Source organism: Ranitomeya imitator, chromosome 3, assembly GCF_032444005.1.
Source record: "Ranitomeya imitator isolate aRanImi1 chromosome 3, aRanImi1.pri, whole genome shotgun sequence".
Classification (NCBI taxonomy): Eukaryota; Metazoa; Chordata; class Amphibia; order Anura; family Dendrobatidae; genus Ranitomeya; species Ranitomeya imitator.
This window is the reverse complement of record NC_091284.1, coordinates 831,268,537-831,285,990: the sequence shown is the minus strand read 5'-3', so window position 1 is coordinate 831,285,990 and position 17,454 is coordinate 831,268,537. Positions and strand designations below refer to the sequence as shown.

The 17,454-nt window shown below is 43.3% G+C and overlaps 1 protein-coding gene across 1 annotated transcript; it reads right to left on the bottom strand.

Annotated features, from left to right (window-relative positions):
* Nucleotides 1-1,260: 1,260 nt before the first annotated feature.
* LOC138671824 (olfactory receptor 6N1-like) lies at nt 1,261-16,843 on the bottom strand. Its single transcript, XM_069759960.1, has 2 exons — nt 16,790-16,843; nt 1,261-2,238 (listed from the first exon to the last, which is right to left on the bottom strand). Exons 1-2 carry the CDS (start codon nt 16,841-16,843, stop codon nt 1,261-1,263), a joined length of 1,032 nt encoding a protein of 343 aa, XP_069616061.1.
* Nucleotides 16,844-17,454: the final 611 nt, after the last annotated feature.

Here is a 17,454-nt window from a genome sequence, read left to right as displayed (position 1 = left end):
ATCATTATCATGCTGAAACACCCATCCACGTTTCATCTTCAATGCCCTTGCTGATGGTAGGAGGTTTGCACTCAAAATCTCACAATACATGGCCCCATTCATTCTTTCATGTACCCGGATCAGTCATCCTGATCTCATTGCAGAAAAACAGCCCCAAAGCATGATGTTCCACTCCCATGCTTCACAGTAGGTATGGTGTTTTTGGATGCAACTCAGCATTCTGTCTCCTCCAAACACAATGAGTTTTGTTTCTACCAAACAGTTCTACTTTGGTTTCATCAGACCATATGACATTCTCCCAGTATTCTTCTGGATAATCCAAATGCTCTCTAGCAAACTTCAGACGGGCCCGGACATGTACTGGCTTAAGCAGGAGGACATGTCTGGCACTGCAGGATCTGAGTCCCTGGTGGCGTAGTGTGTTTTGTTACTGTTGGTAGCCTTTGTTACGGTGGTCCCAGCTTTATGCAGGTCATTCACTAGGTCCCCCGTGTGGTTCTGGGATTTTTGCTCACCGTTCTTGTGATAATTTTTACCCCACAGATTGAGATCTTGCGTGGAGCCCCAGATCGAGGGAGATTATCAGTGGTCTTGTATGTCTTCCATTTTCTTATTACACTGGTCAACGCAGTTTTTCTGGCAAAAGGTTTTAAAACATATTTTAAGTCAATTTTGGCTGCTGATTACAAACTCCGTTTTTGGCTATCACCTCAGGATTTCGAGATATTTTCAGTTTTTGATGAAAATTTCTCCTAATGTTTTATGATAAAAACACATGATTTTCGATACTACATTTTGCATATTTTTAATCAAGGAATAACAAAGATTACAAAGTCTATGTACAGCAAATCAAATATACTTACAGAATTAAACTACAAAATATAAAAAGACATATATATGGCACAGAGATGAATGACAAATGGCCATTATTTGCACTTTCTTTCCTTGGCTGATCTGTGATGTACGGCTTCTGGGTTGTCTCTCATCAAGCTCCAGCAATAGTCAGCCATCATATGTGAATCCCACCGGCCTTGATACCGTTCTTCCATTGTTTTAATGTCCTGATGAAAACGCTCCCCTTGTTCCTCGCTCACATCCCCAAGGTTCTCTGAAAAAAAGTCCAAATGGCTGTGTAAATAGTGAATCTTGATACTCATTCTAAATCCAAGATTGTTGGAAGACCATTCCCGGTGACTACCTCTTGAAGCTCATCAAGAGAATGCCAAGAGTGTGCTAAGCAGTCATCAAAGCAAAAGGTGGCTACTTTGAAGAACCTAGAATATAAGACATTTTCCTCCTGAAAGCCTCCTTGATGTCTTTGCTCCTGAAGCTGTATATAACCGGATTCATCATAGGCGTTAATACTGTGTACAACAAGGCCACCAAGGAGTCCACGTCCGAGGACGAGGAATAAGAAGGTTTTGGGCGTACATACATGAAGATAATCGGCAAATGGAAAATACTGACCACCGCAAAGTGTGAGGCGCACATAGAAAATGTCTTTGTGCGTCCATCTTTGGAATTAATCTTGAGAATGGTTAATATGATTTTAATGTACGAAATGAACACTAGAGTAAAGGTTATTAGAAGGATGAAAGCCCCAATGGAAGAACCGATTGCTACATTGAAGGACGTGTCGGTATAGGCCAACTGCAACAATGGTGAATGGTCACAGTAGTAATAATGGATGACATTATGACCACAAAAAGGCAAGTCCAAGGCTAAAATCAAAAGTACATCTGGAGCAATGAAACCTCCCAACCATGCCATGGCTGTCATTAGCAGACACAATCGTCTCGTCATAATAGTCAGGTAATGTAGAGGAGAACAAATGGCGACGTATCGATCATACGCCATTATGGCTAGAAGGAAACATTCAGTTGCTGCTAAAGATAAGAAAACATACATTTGAGTATAGCAGGCCGTATAAGAGATGGTGTCAAGATGCATGGCGAACTTGGCCAACATCTTCGGGATGGTTGTCGATGCGTAGCTCAAATCAAGGAAAGACAAGTTACTGACAAAGAAATACATTGGAGTATGGAGTCGACGGTCGAGTATGACCAAAAGGAAGATGCTTCCATTTCCAGTGATGGTGAACAGGTATATAAAGAGACAAATACAGAAAAGAAGCATTGGATACTTCTGAAGACTCGGGAAGCCAAAGATGATGAATTCAGTCACCCGATTATTGGTCAGATTTCGATAAAATACTGACGGAAGGTTCTCCTCATCCACCTGGTTCAGAATATTTAAATTGAAAGATGTTGATAATAAATGTTTAATAGATGGCAGTGGTGTGATGTATAAGGGGAGGTTGGGCTTCATACAGCTCAGATCTTCTCACTGTCGTATCGTGTATTGTCCTGACCGCAGAGCTGCGGTTTCTTAGAAAGCAGATGTATCACATTTAACTAAACAAGAGGTTTTTTGAGTCTGAGATATATTTAAATGTTTGGACAGAATGAGGAAATGCTCAGGTCTTAATTCTGCACCGGACACATCTGGGATCGTTTATTAATTCTGATCGGTGAGAGACAGTAAACTAATCAACCGTCATCAGAAAAGGAAGATTCTGCTTTCTCCAAATAATTCAGGCAACTGGATTTGATTAACTTCTCCACTGCGACTCTCAATACAAGTTATTCTACTAGTGGAGAAATTGTGTATGTAATGTACAAAACCTAGCTAATCATGATATATGCAGGTGGCGTCCCTGCATATATTACATAACTTTATCCAATACTGATCCTGAGTTACATCCTGTACTATACCCCAGAGCTGCACTCACTATTCTGCTGGTGCAGTCACTGTGTACATACATTACATTACTGATCCTGAGTTACCTCCTGTATTATACTCCAGAGCTCCACTCACTATTCTGCTGGAGCAGTCACTGTGTACATACATTACATTACTGATCCTGAGTTACATCCTGTATTATACTCCAGAGCTGCACTCACTATTCTGCTGGTGCAGTCACTGTGTACATACATTACATTACTGATCCTGAGTTACATCCTGTATTATACCCCAGAGCTGCACTCACTATTCTGCTGGTGCAGTCACTGTGTACATACATTACATTACTGATCCTGAGTTACATCCTGTATTATACTCCAGAGCTGCACTCACTATTCTGCTGGTGCAGTCACTATGTACATACATTACTGATCCTGAGTTACCTCCTGTATTATACCCCAGAGCTGCACTCACTATTCTGCTGGTGCAGTCACTGTGTACATACATTACATTACTGATCCTGAGTTACCTCCTGTATTATACTCCTGAGCTGCACTCACTATTCTGCTGGTGCAGTCACTGTGTACATACATTACATTACTGATCCTGAGTTACATCCTGTATTATACTCCAGAGCTGCACTCACTATTCTGCTGGTGCAGTCACTGTGTACATACATTACATTACTGATCCTGAGTTACATCCTGTATTATACCCCAGAGCTGCACTCACTATTCTGCTGGTGCAGTCACTGTGTACATACATTACATTACTGATCCTGAGTTACCTCCTGTATTATACTCCTGAGCTGCACTCACTATTCTGCTGGTGCAGTCACTGTGTACATACATTACATTACTGATCCTGAGTTACATCCTGTATTATACCCCAGAGCTGCACTCACTATTCTGCTGGTGCAGTCACTATGTACATACATTACTGATCCTGAGTTACCTCCTGTATTATACCCCAGAGCTGCACTCACTATTCTGCTGGTGCAGTCACTGTGTACATACATTACATTACTGATCCTGAGTTACATCCTGTATTATACTCCAGAGCTGCACTCACTATTCTGCTGGTGCAGTCACTATGTACATACATTACTGATCCTGAGTTACCTCCTGTATTATACCCCAGAGCTGCACTCACTATTCTGCTGGTGCAGTCACTGTGTACATACATTACATTACTGATCCTGAGTTACCTCCTGTATTATACTCCTGAGCTGCACTCACTATTCTGCTGGTGCAGTCACTGTGTACATACATTACATTACTGATCCTGAGTTACATCCTGTATTATACTCCAGAGCTGCACTCACTATTCTGCTGGTGCAGTCACTGTGTACATACATTACATTACTGATCCTGAGTTACATCCTGTATTATACCCCAGAGCTGCACTCACTATTCTGCTGGTGCAGTCACTGTGTACATACATTACATTACTGATCCTGAGTTACCTCCTGTATTATACTCCTGAGCTGCACTCACTATTCTGCTGGTGCAGTCACTGTGTACATACATTACATTACTGATCCTGAGTTACATCCTGTATTATACCCCAGAGCTGCACTCACTATTCTGCTGGTGCAGTCACTATGTACATACATTACTGATCCTGAGTTACCTCCTGTATTATACTCCAGAGCTGCACTCACTATTCTGCTGGTGCAGTCACTATGTACATACATTACTGATCCTGAGTTACCTCCTGTATTATACCCCAGAGCTGCACTCACTATTCTGCTGGTGCAGTCACTGTGTACATACATTACATTACTGATCCTGAGTTACATCCTGTATTATACTCCAGAGCTGCACTCACTATTCTGCTGGTGCAGTCACTGTGTACATACATTACATTACTGATCCTGAGTTACATCCTGTATTATACCCCAGAGCTGCACTCACTATTCTGCTGGTGCAGTCACTGTGTACATACATTACATTACTGATCCTGAGTTACATCCTTGTCACGATTCCCCTGACCGCTGTCAACACTGGGTCAGGATTCCCACCGTGACCGTCACCCCTACGTCACGGATTGAGGTGACTTTAGGCCAACAGACGGCTATCACATGTGCAGGGGGGCTTATCTTAGTTATCCCTCCACTCCACGATGTGATGAAAAACCACACACAAGGCTATTGACCTCTTAGTTTACAGCAGGGGCTTATTCTAGGTATCCCACTGCTTTCAATATACCACGAACTGCAGGGATTTATGTATATCCCGCTTACAGTTCCACTTAACACTTGCGGCTCTCTGGCGCCCCCTTACTTTCAGGTCAGATTAGGTACTGCACCCTGGGTAATTAGTCGCCAGGAAGGCTGCCTGCTATGTACTGGCTATTGGGCACGCTGCAGCGACGCGGTAAACTACTCCCACTTAGGCAGGAACAATAATTATCAAACCCGCAGTTGCTTCAGCATAATCCAACAGTCAGCGCACTTTCGCTGCCACCAGCTTCGATTAAACGGGTCCGAAGCTAACTCAACACAACAGTAACAGTAGCATTTTCCCTTCAGAAGACTTAGGGTACGGTTTTTAGAGCATGGAGAAGAACTAACATATAATAGTATATCCCATTAAATATTAGGCAGTGCATTATAAAAAATATTTTATAAAAAAAGTTACAAATGAGACAATTGCAAATATGTACATGGGTAATTATAACATAAAGGGAATAAATGAGAAAAGCAACACTCACATGTTTAAAGCATGACAGGCATCCAGGCAAGTGGAGTTTTTCCATATGTCCCAGCTCATTTGGACGTGCTGCTGGCTTCAGAAGACAAGCAGTCCAGAAGGAGACATCAGCAGAAGAGACAGCTGGGGAGCCTGCCACAAACTTAATACCTTAAGGCTTTGACATCACAGAAAGGCTGGCTTATCCAGACCCTCCTCTCTCTACATTCTGAGTAAACTTTAAACTATTTCCTCTGATTTCTATAACTTCACTACAAAACATGTCAGAGTCCTAACATACTCATAATTCATCTCGGATTAACGTGAGCATTCTAATGAGATCAAATATGTCCTATCTGGGATACATTTTTCCAGAGAAAACCCTACTTCTTTACCAGATGGAGTTAGAAACCCGAGTTTCATGGGATGCGTAGATACACCGAGTGAGACTACGAATATATATTTTCATGTTCCTAGCTTAAATCGTTTGCCTAATATCTAACAAAAACTAAACAAAGAATCTTTCATGGATTCTTGAAGTTTTTACTTCCCTTATAGCTGAACAAGAGCTTACACAGGAAATGCCAGTTGTAAATTCCATGCGGCAATAAAACCTCTCTTCCCCCATACTCTCAGAGAAGGAAAGCCAGGAATTTGCAGCTACAAACTGTTACTCCAAGAAGGGGGGCTTAGCCCATGCAGGCTAGCAAGAGAACTACTTATGATTAGTGTTGAGCATTCCGATACCGCAAGTATCGGGTATCGGCCGATACTTGCGGTATCGGAATTCCGATACCGAGATCCGATACTTTTGTGGTATCGGGTATCGGTATCGGATACATAGAGATGTGTAAAATAAAGAATTAAAATAAAAAATATTGATATATTTACCTCTCCGGCGGCCCCTGGACTCAGCGCGGGTAACCGGCAGGCTTCGTTGTTCAAAATCAGCGCTTTTAGGACCTGAGAATCACGTCCCGGCTTCTGATTGGTCGCGGGCCGCCCATGTGACCGCCACGAGACCAATCACAAGCCGCGACGTCACCGCAAGCTATTAGCGCGCTCATTTTTGAAAAATGAGCGCGTTAATGACTTTCAAAGACGTAGCGGCTTGTGATTGGTCGCGGTCACGCGACCAATCACAAGCCGCGACGTCACCGCAAGCTATTAACGCGCTCATTTTTAAAAATGAGCGCGTTAATGGCTTTCAAAGACGTAGCGGCTTGTGATTGGTCGCGATTACTGTGATTACTGATCCTGAGTTACCTCCTGTATTATACCCCAGAGCTGCACTCACTATTCTGCTGGTGCAGTCACTGTGTACATACATTACATTACTGATCCTGAGTTCCACCCTGTATTATACTCCAGAGCTGCACTCACTATTCTGCTGGTGCAGTCACTGTGTACATACATTACATTACTGATCCTGAGTTACCTCCTGTATTGTACCCCAGAGCTGCACTCACTATTCTGCTGGTGCAGTCACTGTGTACATACATTACATTACTGATCCTGAGTTACACCCTGTATTATACCCCAGAGCTGCACTCACTATTCTGCTGGTGCAGCCACTGTGTACATACATTACATTACTGATCCTGAGTTACCTCCTGTATTATACCCCAGAGCTGCACTCACTATTCTGCTGGTGCAGTCACTGTGTACATACATTACATTACTGATCCTGAGTTACATCCTGTATTATACCCCAGAGCTGCACTCACTATTCTGCTGGTGCAGTCACTGTGTACATACATTACATTACTGATCCTGAGTTCCACCCTGTATTATACTCCAGAGCTGCACTCACTATTCTGCTGGTGCAGTCACTGTGTACATACATTACATTACTGATCCTGAGTTACCTCCTGTATTATACTCCTGAGCTGCACTCACTATTCTGCTGGTGCAGTCACTGTGTACATACATTACATTACTGATCCGAGTTACACCCTGTATTATACTCCAGAGCTGCACTCACTATTCTGCTGGTGCAGTCACTGTGTACATACAATACATTACTGATCCTGAGTTATCTCCTTTATTATACCCCAGAGCTGCACTCACTATTCTGCTGGTGCAGTCACTGTGTACATACATTACATTACTGATCCTGAGTTACCTCCTGTATTATACCCCAGAGCTGCACTCACTATTCTGCTGGTGAAGTGACTGTGTACATACATTACATTACTGATCCTGAGTTACATCCTGTATTATACTCCAGAGCTGCACTCACTATTCTGCTGGTGCAGCACTGTGTACATACATTACATATTTGATCTTGAGTTACATCCTGTATTATACTCCAGAGCTGCACTCACTATTCTGCTGGTGCAGTCGCTGTGTACATACATTACATTACTGATCCTGAGTTACATCCTGTATTATACCCCAGAGCTGCACTCACTATTCTGCTGGTGCAGTCACTGTGTACATACATTACATTACTGATCCTGAGTTACATCCTGTATTATACCCCAGAGCTGCACTCACTATTCTGCTGGTGCAGTCACTGTGTACATACATTACATTACTGATCCTGAGTTACCTCCTGTATTATACTCCTAAGCTGCACTCACTATTCTGCTGGTGCATTCACTGTGTACATACATTACATTACTGATCCGAGTTACACCCTGTATTATACTCCATAGCTGCACTCACTATTCTGCTGGTGCAGTCACTGTGTACATACATTACATTACTGATCCTGAGTTACCTCCTTTATTATACCCCAGAGCTGCACTCACTATTCTGCTGGTGCAGTCACTGTGTACATATATTACATTACTGATCCTGAGTTACCTCCTGTATTATACCCCAGAGCTGCAATCACTATTCTGCTGGTGCAGTCACTGTGTACATACATTACATTACTGATCCTGAGTTACATCCTGTATTATACTCCAGAGCTGCACTCACTATTCTGCTGGTGCAGTCACTGTGTACATACATTACATTACTGATCCTGAGTTACCTCCTGTATTATACCCCAGAGCTGCAATCACTATTCTGCTGGTGCAGTCACTGTGTACATACATTACATTACTGATCCTGAGTTACATCCTGTATTATACTCCAGAGCTGCACTCACTATTCTGCTGGTGCAGTCACTGTGTACATACATTACATTACTGATCCTGAGTTACCTCCTGTATTATACCCCAGAGCTGCACTCACTATTCTGCTGGTGCAGTCACTGTGTACATACATTACATTACTGATCCTGAGTTACCTCCTGTATTATACCCCAGAGCTGCAATCACTATTCTGCTGGTGCAGTCACTGTGTACATACATTACATTACTGATCCTGAGTTACATCCTGTATTATACTCCAGAGCTGCACTCACTATTCTGCTGGTGCAGTCACTGTGTACATACATTACATTACTGATCCTGAGTTACCTCCTGTATTATACCCCAGAGCTGCACTCACTATTCTGCTGGTGCAGTCACTGTGTACATACATTACATTACTGATCCTGAGTTACCTCCTGTATTATTGGTAAAATATTTGAAGGGTTTCTGAGGGATGTTATTCTGGATTATCTCAATGAGAATAACTGTTTAACTCCATATCAGCATGGGTTTATGAGAAATCGCTCCTGTCAAACCAATCTAATCAGTTTTTATGAAGAGGTAAGCTATAGGCTGGACCACGGTGAGTCATTGGACGTGGTATATCTCGATTTTTCCAAAGCGTTTGATACCGTGCCGCACAAGAGGTTGGTACACAAAATGAGAATGCTTGGTCTGGGGGAAAATGTGTGTAAATGGGTTAGTAACTGGCTTAGTGATAGAAAGCAGAGGGTGGTTATAAATGGTATAGTCTCTAACTGGGTCGCTGTGACCAGTGGGGTACCGCAGGGGTCAGTATTGGGACCTGTTCTCTTCAACATATTCATTAATGATCTGGTAGAAGGTTTACACAGTAAAATATCGATATTTGCAGATGATACAAAACTATGTAAAGCAGTTAATACAAGAGAAGATAGTATTCTGCTACAGATGGATCTGGATAAGTTGGAAACTTGGGCTGAAAGGTGGCAAATGAGGTTTAACAATGATAAATGTAAGGTTATACACATGGGAAGAGGGAATCAATATCACCATTACACACTGAATGGGAAACCACTGGGTAAATCTGACAGGGAGAAGGACTTGGGGATCCTAGTTAATGATAAACTTACCTGGAGCAGCCAGTGCCAGGCAGCAGCTGCCAAGGCAAACAGGATCATGGGGTGCATTAAAAGAGGTCTGGATACACATGATGAGAGCATTATACTGCCTCTGTACAAATCCCTAGTTAGACCGCACATGGAGTACTGTGTCCAGTTTTGGGCACCGGTGCTCATGAAGGATATAATGGAACTAGAGAGAGTACAAAGGAGGGCAACAAAATTAATAAAGGGGATGGGAGAACTACAATACCCAGATAGATTAGCAAAATTAGGATTATTTAGTCTAGAAAAAAGACGACTGAGGGGCAATCTAATAACCATGTATAAGTATATAAGGGGACAATACAAATATCTCGCTGAGGATCTGTTTATACCAAGGAAGGTGACGGGCACAAGGGGGCATTCTTTGCGTCTGGAGAAGAGAAGGTTTTTCCACCAACATAGAAGAGGATTCTTTACTGTTAGGGCAGTGAGAATCTGGAATTGCTTGCCTGAGGAGGTGGTGATGGCGAACTCAGTCGAGGGGTTCAAGAGAGGCCTGGATGTCTTCCTGGAGCAGAACAATATTGTATCATACAATTATTAGGTTCTGTAGAAGGACGTAGATCTGGGGATTTATTATGATGGAATATAGGCTGAACTGGATGGACAAATGTCTTTTTTCGGCCTTACTAACTATGTTACTATGTTACTATTATACTTCTGAGCTGCACTCACTATTCTGCTGGTGCAGTCACTGTGTACATACATTACATTACTGATCCGAGTTACACCCTGTATTATACTCCAGAGCTGCACTCACTATTCTGCTGGTGCAGTCACTGTGTGCATACATTACATTACTGATCCTGAGTTACCTCCTTTATTATACCCCAGAGCTGCACTCACTATTCTGCTGGTGCAGTCACTGTGTACATACATTACATTACTGATCCTGAGTTACCTCCTGTATTATACTCCAGAGCTGCACTCACTATTCTGCTGGTGCAGTCACTGTGTACATACATTACATTACTGATCCTGAGTTACCTCCTGTATTATACCCCAGAGCTGCACTCACTATTCTGCTGGTGCAGTCACTGTGTACATACATTACATCCTGTATTATACTCCAGAGCTGCACTCCCTATTCTGCTGGTGCAGTCACTGTGTACATACATTACATTACTGATCCTGAGTTACATCCTGCATTATACCCCAGAGCTGCACTCCCTATTCTGCTGGTGCAGTCACTGTGTACATACATTACATTACTGATCCTGAGTTACCTCCTGTATTATACTCCGGAGCTGCACTCACTATTCTGCTGGTGCAGTCACTGTGTACATACATTACATTTCTGATCCTGCAGCATGTCACTTTTTTCAGCATTTTTTCACCCATGAAAAGCAATGAGCAATTGCAAAAACTCACCAAAAATGCAGGTATCACGTTTTGCTGCTTTTTTAGTAGAAAAAAAGCAGGTACAGCAGGATGTGAAACCCATGTGTTTTGTGATTTTCCCAAGTTTAAACCATAATGTCTTGGTCTCCTCACCTGAGAATGGCAATTAGGATTAGTACAGTTTAAATAAATTACTGAAATGTGTAAAGTAACCATTGGCTGACCAAGGTGCGAAATTGAACAATACCTGACCAACTCAAGGGCTGACCAAAGTGTGAAAGTAAACTGTCAATGTCTTAGGTAAGCTATCCCTGACCAATTCACCTCGCCCCGCTATCACATTTGTAATTCTGTATTTTTTCATGAACTCATGTGAAGTTTATTATTCAGAATAGTCACTATTTTTTCAGACGCAAAAATCTTTTTAATAGAACTGATATCATATCATTAGTAAATTAAGATTTTTATTACAGAATTTAAATAATTTGCTTGTCATATTTTTTTTAGATTGTTATAATAAATAATAAGAGCAAAACCACAGTAAGAAATATTCTGGATTAATTTGTTTCACCAATTAATAAAAAAATCTGAGCGGCGATTGAAATTCACAAAAATGTCTCTACCTCTGAATTGAATGGTTTGGCTCCGTGTTTTCCGTGAATGGTGGTAAATTCGATGGACGGGTCCACACGGGGTATTTGGATGACCACGTCTTGGCTCAGGCGTCTGATCTGTGACACTTACCTTGTATACATTGATTCCCATAGTTGGGAAAGTTATTAATTAAGAGGATTCCGAGTGATTATAAGATTCTTTCTATATTGAGTCTGGAGGATTTTGATTGCCGCTGTTTGGATTTTTTCCTTTGCCCTCTGGACAGGAGTCTTCCCGGTTTCTTACTCATCTATTTATACTTCCCTCTTAATAAGCCGGAGGGGTATTAATTGTGGTTACAAACCTCTCTGGAATTATTACTCAATACGTTGATATTTTGTAGCATCTGAGTCTCCTATAATGGCTTCCACAGTGTTTCTGTTGTTGTTTATGGTAATAAAAAGTATGAGACCCCCCTCAGGGATTAATCAAATAAAATGTAATGCTCTTCAAATTAAATAATAGTAAACAAATTACATAATCAGATAATGATTTTTTTTTGCAACCATACACAATACCTATTTATTTATTTTTTTTAAATTACTTTAAATTTGTCTGAAAAGTGGAGAAATATGAAAAAAATATTATAAAAGTCAAGTGGCTGAGAATCTTACAACCTCCACCAGGAAACGTTACATTAGTCAGGTGAGGCAATAGGCCTATTCTATAGTAATGAGTTTTTTGGCCACTCCTAAAACTGTGGGTATTAGGAATTAATAGAATTCTCTTGGTAGTGCATTCCAGAGAAGTGGTGCAGCTCGTGAGAAGTCTTGGAGATGGGAGTGAAAGGATCAATAGTGGAATGGAGGGCACGCGTTGGGTGATAGGCAGAGATGGGTAGGAGATGTAGGGGATGCAGAACTGTGGATAGCTTTGTGGGTGAGAATTATAATTGTATATTGCTCTCTGTAGTGGATGGGCGACCAGTGCAATTGTAACACCCCAGGTAACCGGTTGTTACAGTGGCATTGCTTTCCTCACGGGGAGAGTGATGTCATGCATGGAAGCGAGGAAGGATCCCTTTAACAGGTATTCAGCACATACAACACCGTTCTGACTCCAGGCCAGAAGGGGGAGCTCCACACCCGACTTCAGGGGAGCTGCTCTCTCTGGTCGGGAGGAGGAGTCAGTTGCTAGGCAGTTGCAGAGGGACAGTTGGTGAGAGGAGAGCGAGGAGTGAGGAAGGAAAGCTGGGGCGGTGCAGACGAGTGATTCTGCAGCTCCTGGGAAGGAAGAAGAGAGCAGAGCAACTTGTAAAGAGACTGAAAGGAGGAAGGAGCAAAAGCGAAGTGAAGAGCTGGAGAGAGAAGTTGTGACTGAAGTTCCTCCACGCTGGGCACCTAGGGGGCGCTGTGTGGCTGGAACTTGGTTCATGCAGCACCCGGATGGCCCTATCTTTAAAGAGTGCAAAGTCCAGGTCAGGGTTTTGCAGGGCCAGGATGCGCAGCTATGGGTTTATATATGTTGATATGTCCTGTGGGTGCTGGACAGGAGTTCCTCAATAAACTGCTCCTTTAATAATTTGTTCCCATCTTGCACGCTGTCAGGGTCAACCTGCTTAATTGCCCGCAGTGTTGTGCACTTGAAAAAAGTTTGCACTTGTTTTATGTAATGTTCAAGAAAGAAACCTCCCATAAACGGAAGCAAAGTTAGTTTCTGCACTTGTATATATGTTCCTGCAACGTTTAAGAAAACAGCCTCCCATAAAGGGAAGAAAAGTTTACATAACGCCTATTTTATCATTTTTTTCATATGTCTTTAACTATTTATTGTCTTTTTGTTCTCCCAGTCCGGGAGTACTGGATTTATCGGGGGGGAGTGTAACACCCCAAGTAACTGGTTGTTACAGTGGCATTGCTTTCCTCACGGGGAGAGTGATGTCATGCTTGGAAGCAAGGAAGGATCCCTTTAACAGGTATTCAGCACATACAACACCGTTATGACTCCAGGCCAGAAGGGGGAGCTCTTCACCCGACTTCAGGGGAGCTGTACTCTCTGGTCGGGAGGAGGAGTTAGTTGCGAGGCAGTTGCTAGGCAGTTGGAGAGGGACAGTTTATGAGAGGAGAGCGAGGAGTGAGGATAGAAAGCTAGGGCCGCGCAGACGAGTGATTCTGCAGCTCCTGGGAAGGAAAGAGAGAGCAGAGCAACTTGTAAAGAAACTGAAAGGAGGAATGAGCAAAGGCGAAGTGAAGAGCTGTAGAGAGAAGTTGTGACTGAACTTCATCCACGCTGAGCACATATACCGGTAGCTGGAAGACCGAGGTTGTGGGGTTAACTTCATGCCCCATGGCAGAAACTGACAGACAGCTAGATTTCAAGTTACCTGTCCACTATAAACACCAGAGGACACAGTAACAGATAGAGCCTGGGTCGTGATAGAGATCCTGTAAAAAGGCTCGAATTACCTGTCGTACGGATTAGTGTCCTTCTTAAAAGGGGACAGAGAGAAAACGTGAAGACCTTGTGTAAGGCCTAAGGCAGCAAGGGACTACACCACAGCACTAGAAGGAAGGCTTCCAACCCCACCTGGTAAGGGGGACTCCAGATTCGCTTCCAAGCCGGCCGGACCATACCAGCACCTGTGATCCAGTACCCTGGACTGTGGCTGCCTGAACCCTTCAGTAAAGAGGTAAAGAGACTGCAACCCTGTGTCCTCCGTTTCTTTCTACACCACTTACCACCTGTCCCTACTACACGGGGAGCCCTGGGGACCCAGCTTCACCTGTGAGAAGCCATACCACCCCAGCTGCCATAACATCACCCCAGCGGATCCCTTTAAGCAGCGTTGGTCATCTCTGACCAATTACCACAGGTGGTGTCACAAACTTTTATTATTCAACTAACCCCTTTAGAGACCTTTCCTTTTACATGGGCGCCCAGGGCCACGGACCAGGTCGCCGCCACTGTGACACTTTCCTTTAAATACCGGACCTGGTACTGAGTACCTTACAGCCCTGTGGGTGTTCAACAATGACTGGCACAAGGTAGAGGAATCGGTGTAGCAGCTGGTGAAGAATATGACCCTTACTGCTGAAATCAGGACGGATTGGAGAGGGGAGAGTTTAATAAGAGAGTGTCACACACAGTGTGAGAAGACTAAGTGTAACACGAAGGGATGAGGGGAAGAAATCCCAAACGCTAGGGAAAGGGGGAATGGAGACCTCTAGGTAGATCTAATAGCACCTTGCCTACCCTACAGTCTCTATATTGGTTCCACACCAATCACTGAGCAGGAAATGGAAGGGGGGTGAGCACTTGTCAGTCTTCACTGTACAGTAAAGACAAGAAGGAAGACAAACAAGGAGGGAGAAACTTAACTTGATCAAACTCCAGAGAGGTAGCATCAAAACGTCCTACAAGAGCACCAGAGAGAAAATAAGCTGACCGCTATAGCTCCAAGCCTTCACAAGGGAAAATGTGAAATACACCTGAAGCAGGCTGAGAGTCTATAAACATCCAGGTCTAGGTGTGTCAAGTAGAGCCGGGGGAGGTTGCCACTGGGTCCAAAAGTCAGAAGGATTAAGAAGGTGTCTGCACTGCGAAACGCAGCAGAGACCTTCTGCAGCCAGATGCAGAGGGACTGATTGTTGCATCTGACAGAGAGACCGATTAGTAGAGATTTGCAGTATTCCAGGCAAGAATAGGTAAGAGGAAAAGTAATAGTTTATAGAGTTAATAAATGGAAAAATATTAAAATTTCAGAGTCCTCAGTGGGTGAGAATTTTTAATGGCTAACTGAAACAATGGTAAAAAATGGCAGCTTTTCAGACCACATATTACCACCACATAGTGACCTAGTAATACCACATACAAGAGATAAATACCACCACACTATGATATGATCATGTATTACCACCACATAGTGACTGAATAATACCATGCACACTGATCATTGGTGACGTTATTCACAGGAGCTCTATACATAGTGTCAGTGTCAGGCAATGCACAGTAATACATAGTATATAGTATCAGTGTACAGGTAATACAATGATCACTGATGACATTTTACACAGGAGCTCTGTGTATAGTGTATAGTGTACAGGTAATATAGGATCACCAGTGATCTTATGTACATGAGCCCTGTAAATAGTATATATAGCGTTGTTAAAAATGTTTGATGTAAAGTTCACCTTATAGCATGGGTCTAGAAGGGTGACCAACCAATAATTAGTGTTGGCCAAATACGTACATTGCGAGGGTCATGAGAAAGGTGGCGGACAGAAACTCAGCAAGGTGTGCCAGACTGAAAACAGCCAAGCCTTCCTTGCCCCCACCAAGAGAATGACTGTCCATCTTCTCCTCCTCATCCTTGCCTCCTCCTTATCCTCCCTCTTCTCCTTGTCTTCAGGCCATCTATGCTGAACATACGGGATGAAGGTGGTGTGGGTAGTACCATTTGTAGTGCAGGAAACCATCTACTGTTCCGTCTACTCCTCTTCATTATCACCCAATCCGTATTGAGAAGATGAGATGAGGCTGGTCTGTGTAGCATTAACCTGCACAGTAACTTGCTCCACCTGCAAAGCCTCCTCTTTAATTGTGAGCAGTGAGCATTTCAATAAACAGAGAAGCGGTATGGTTACGCTTATTGTGGCATCATCACCGCTCACCATCTTGGTCCAGTCCTCAAAGTTTTGAAGAACTATGTACGAATGTCAGACATCCATGCCAACTCATCAGCTCTTATGTGCGGAGGATGACCAGAATACTGATGGGCATGTTGTAGCTGATATTCAACTACTGCCCTCTGCTGCTCACAAAGCCTTGCTAACATATGTAATGTTGAGCTTCAAATTGCTTGCCTGAGGAGGTGGTGATGGCGAACTCAGTCGAGGGGTTCAAGAGAGGCCTGGATGTCTTCCTGGAGCAGAACAATATTGTATCATACAATTAGGTTCTGTAGAAGGACGTAGATCTGGGGATTTATTATGATGGAATATAGGCTGAACTGGATGGACAGATGTCTTTTTTCGGCCTTACTAACTATGTTACTATGTTACTATGTTAAGGTGTGGTGACATGCATCGCACACCAGTTGGTAAGAAGGAAATTGTAGACACTATTGCAGCACTGCCAGGGATGTGGCAGCTGTAGCTGACTTGCAGAAATGGGCACACATGTGGCGTACTTTCACCAGCAGCTCAGGCAGATCTGGGTAAGTGTTGAGAAACCGTTGAACCATTAAGTTGAGCACGTGGGCTAGGCATAGTGCATGTGAGGTTGCCAAGCTTCAGAGCTGCCACCATGTTATGACCAGTGTAGCACACAGCCATGCCTGGTTGTAGGTTCAGGGGTGAGAGCCACAGATCAGTCTGGTCTGTTTGACCTATCAAAACACCTTTGCAGCAATGAGCAGTTTACCTCCAAAGATTAGCTTCAGCAGAGCCTGTTGCCGCTTGGCCGAGGAAGTGCTGCAGTGCTCCCAGCTGGAAACTGATGTTGACGTTTTGGACATTGAGAAAGAGGAGGATCAGGAGGTGCACAAATTGCTGAAGAAGATGGGGGAAATCCTGATTGAACCAGGACCCACAATCCTCTGTGTCGGTAGCAAGCGTTCGGTCCCAGAATCCGACTGGGTACTGGCTTCCACAATGTTCACCCAGTATGCTGTCAGGGAACTGTAGTGTCCCTGGCCACAAGCAATTGTCCGTGGTTAAGTGAAGCTTCCTTGTAACAGTGCTGGTTAGGGCACACCTGATTTTAGGAAACACGTGCTTGTGTGAGGCAGGGACGAAATCCCTAGAGAAATAGTAGCATCTGGGGATCCCATGAGGTTGCAGAAAGCTTCTGTCT

Excerpts from the sequence above, each read along its gene's own strand:
- LOC138671824 (XM_069759960.1), bottom strand. The coding sequence starts at position 16,843 with ATGGTTCAACGGTTTCTCAACACTTACCCAGATCTGCCTGAGCTGCTG. Across the intron at positions 2,239-16,789 it reads TGCCTGAGCTGCTGGTGAAA|GTGGATGAGGAGAACCTTCC; the intron begins GTACGCCACATG and ends ATTCTGAACCAG.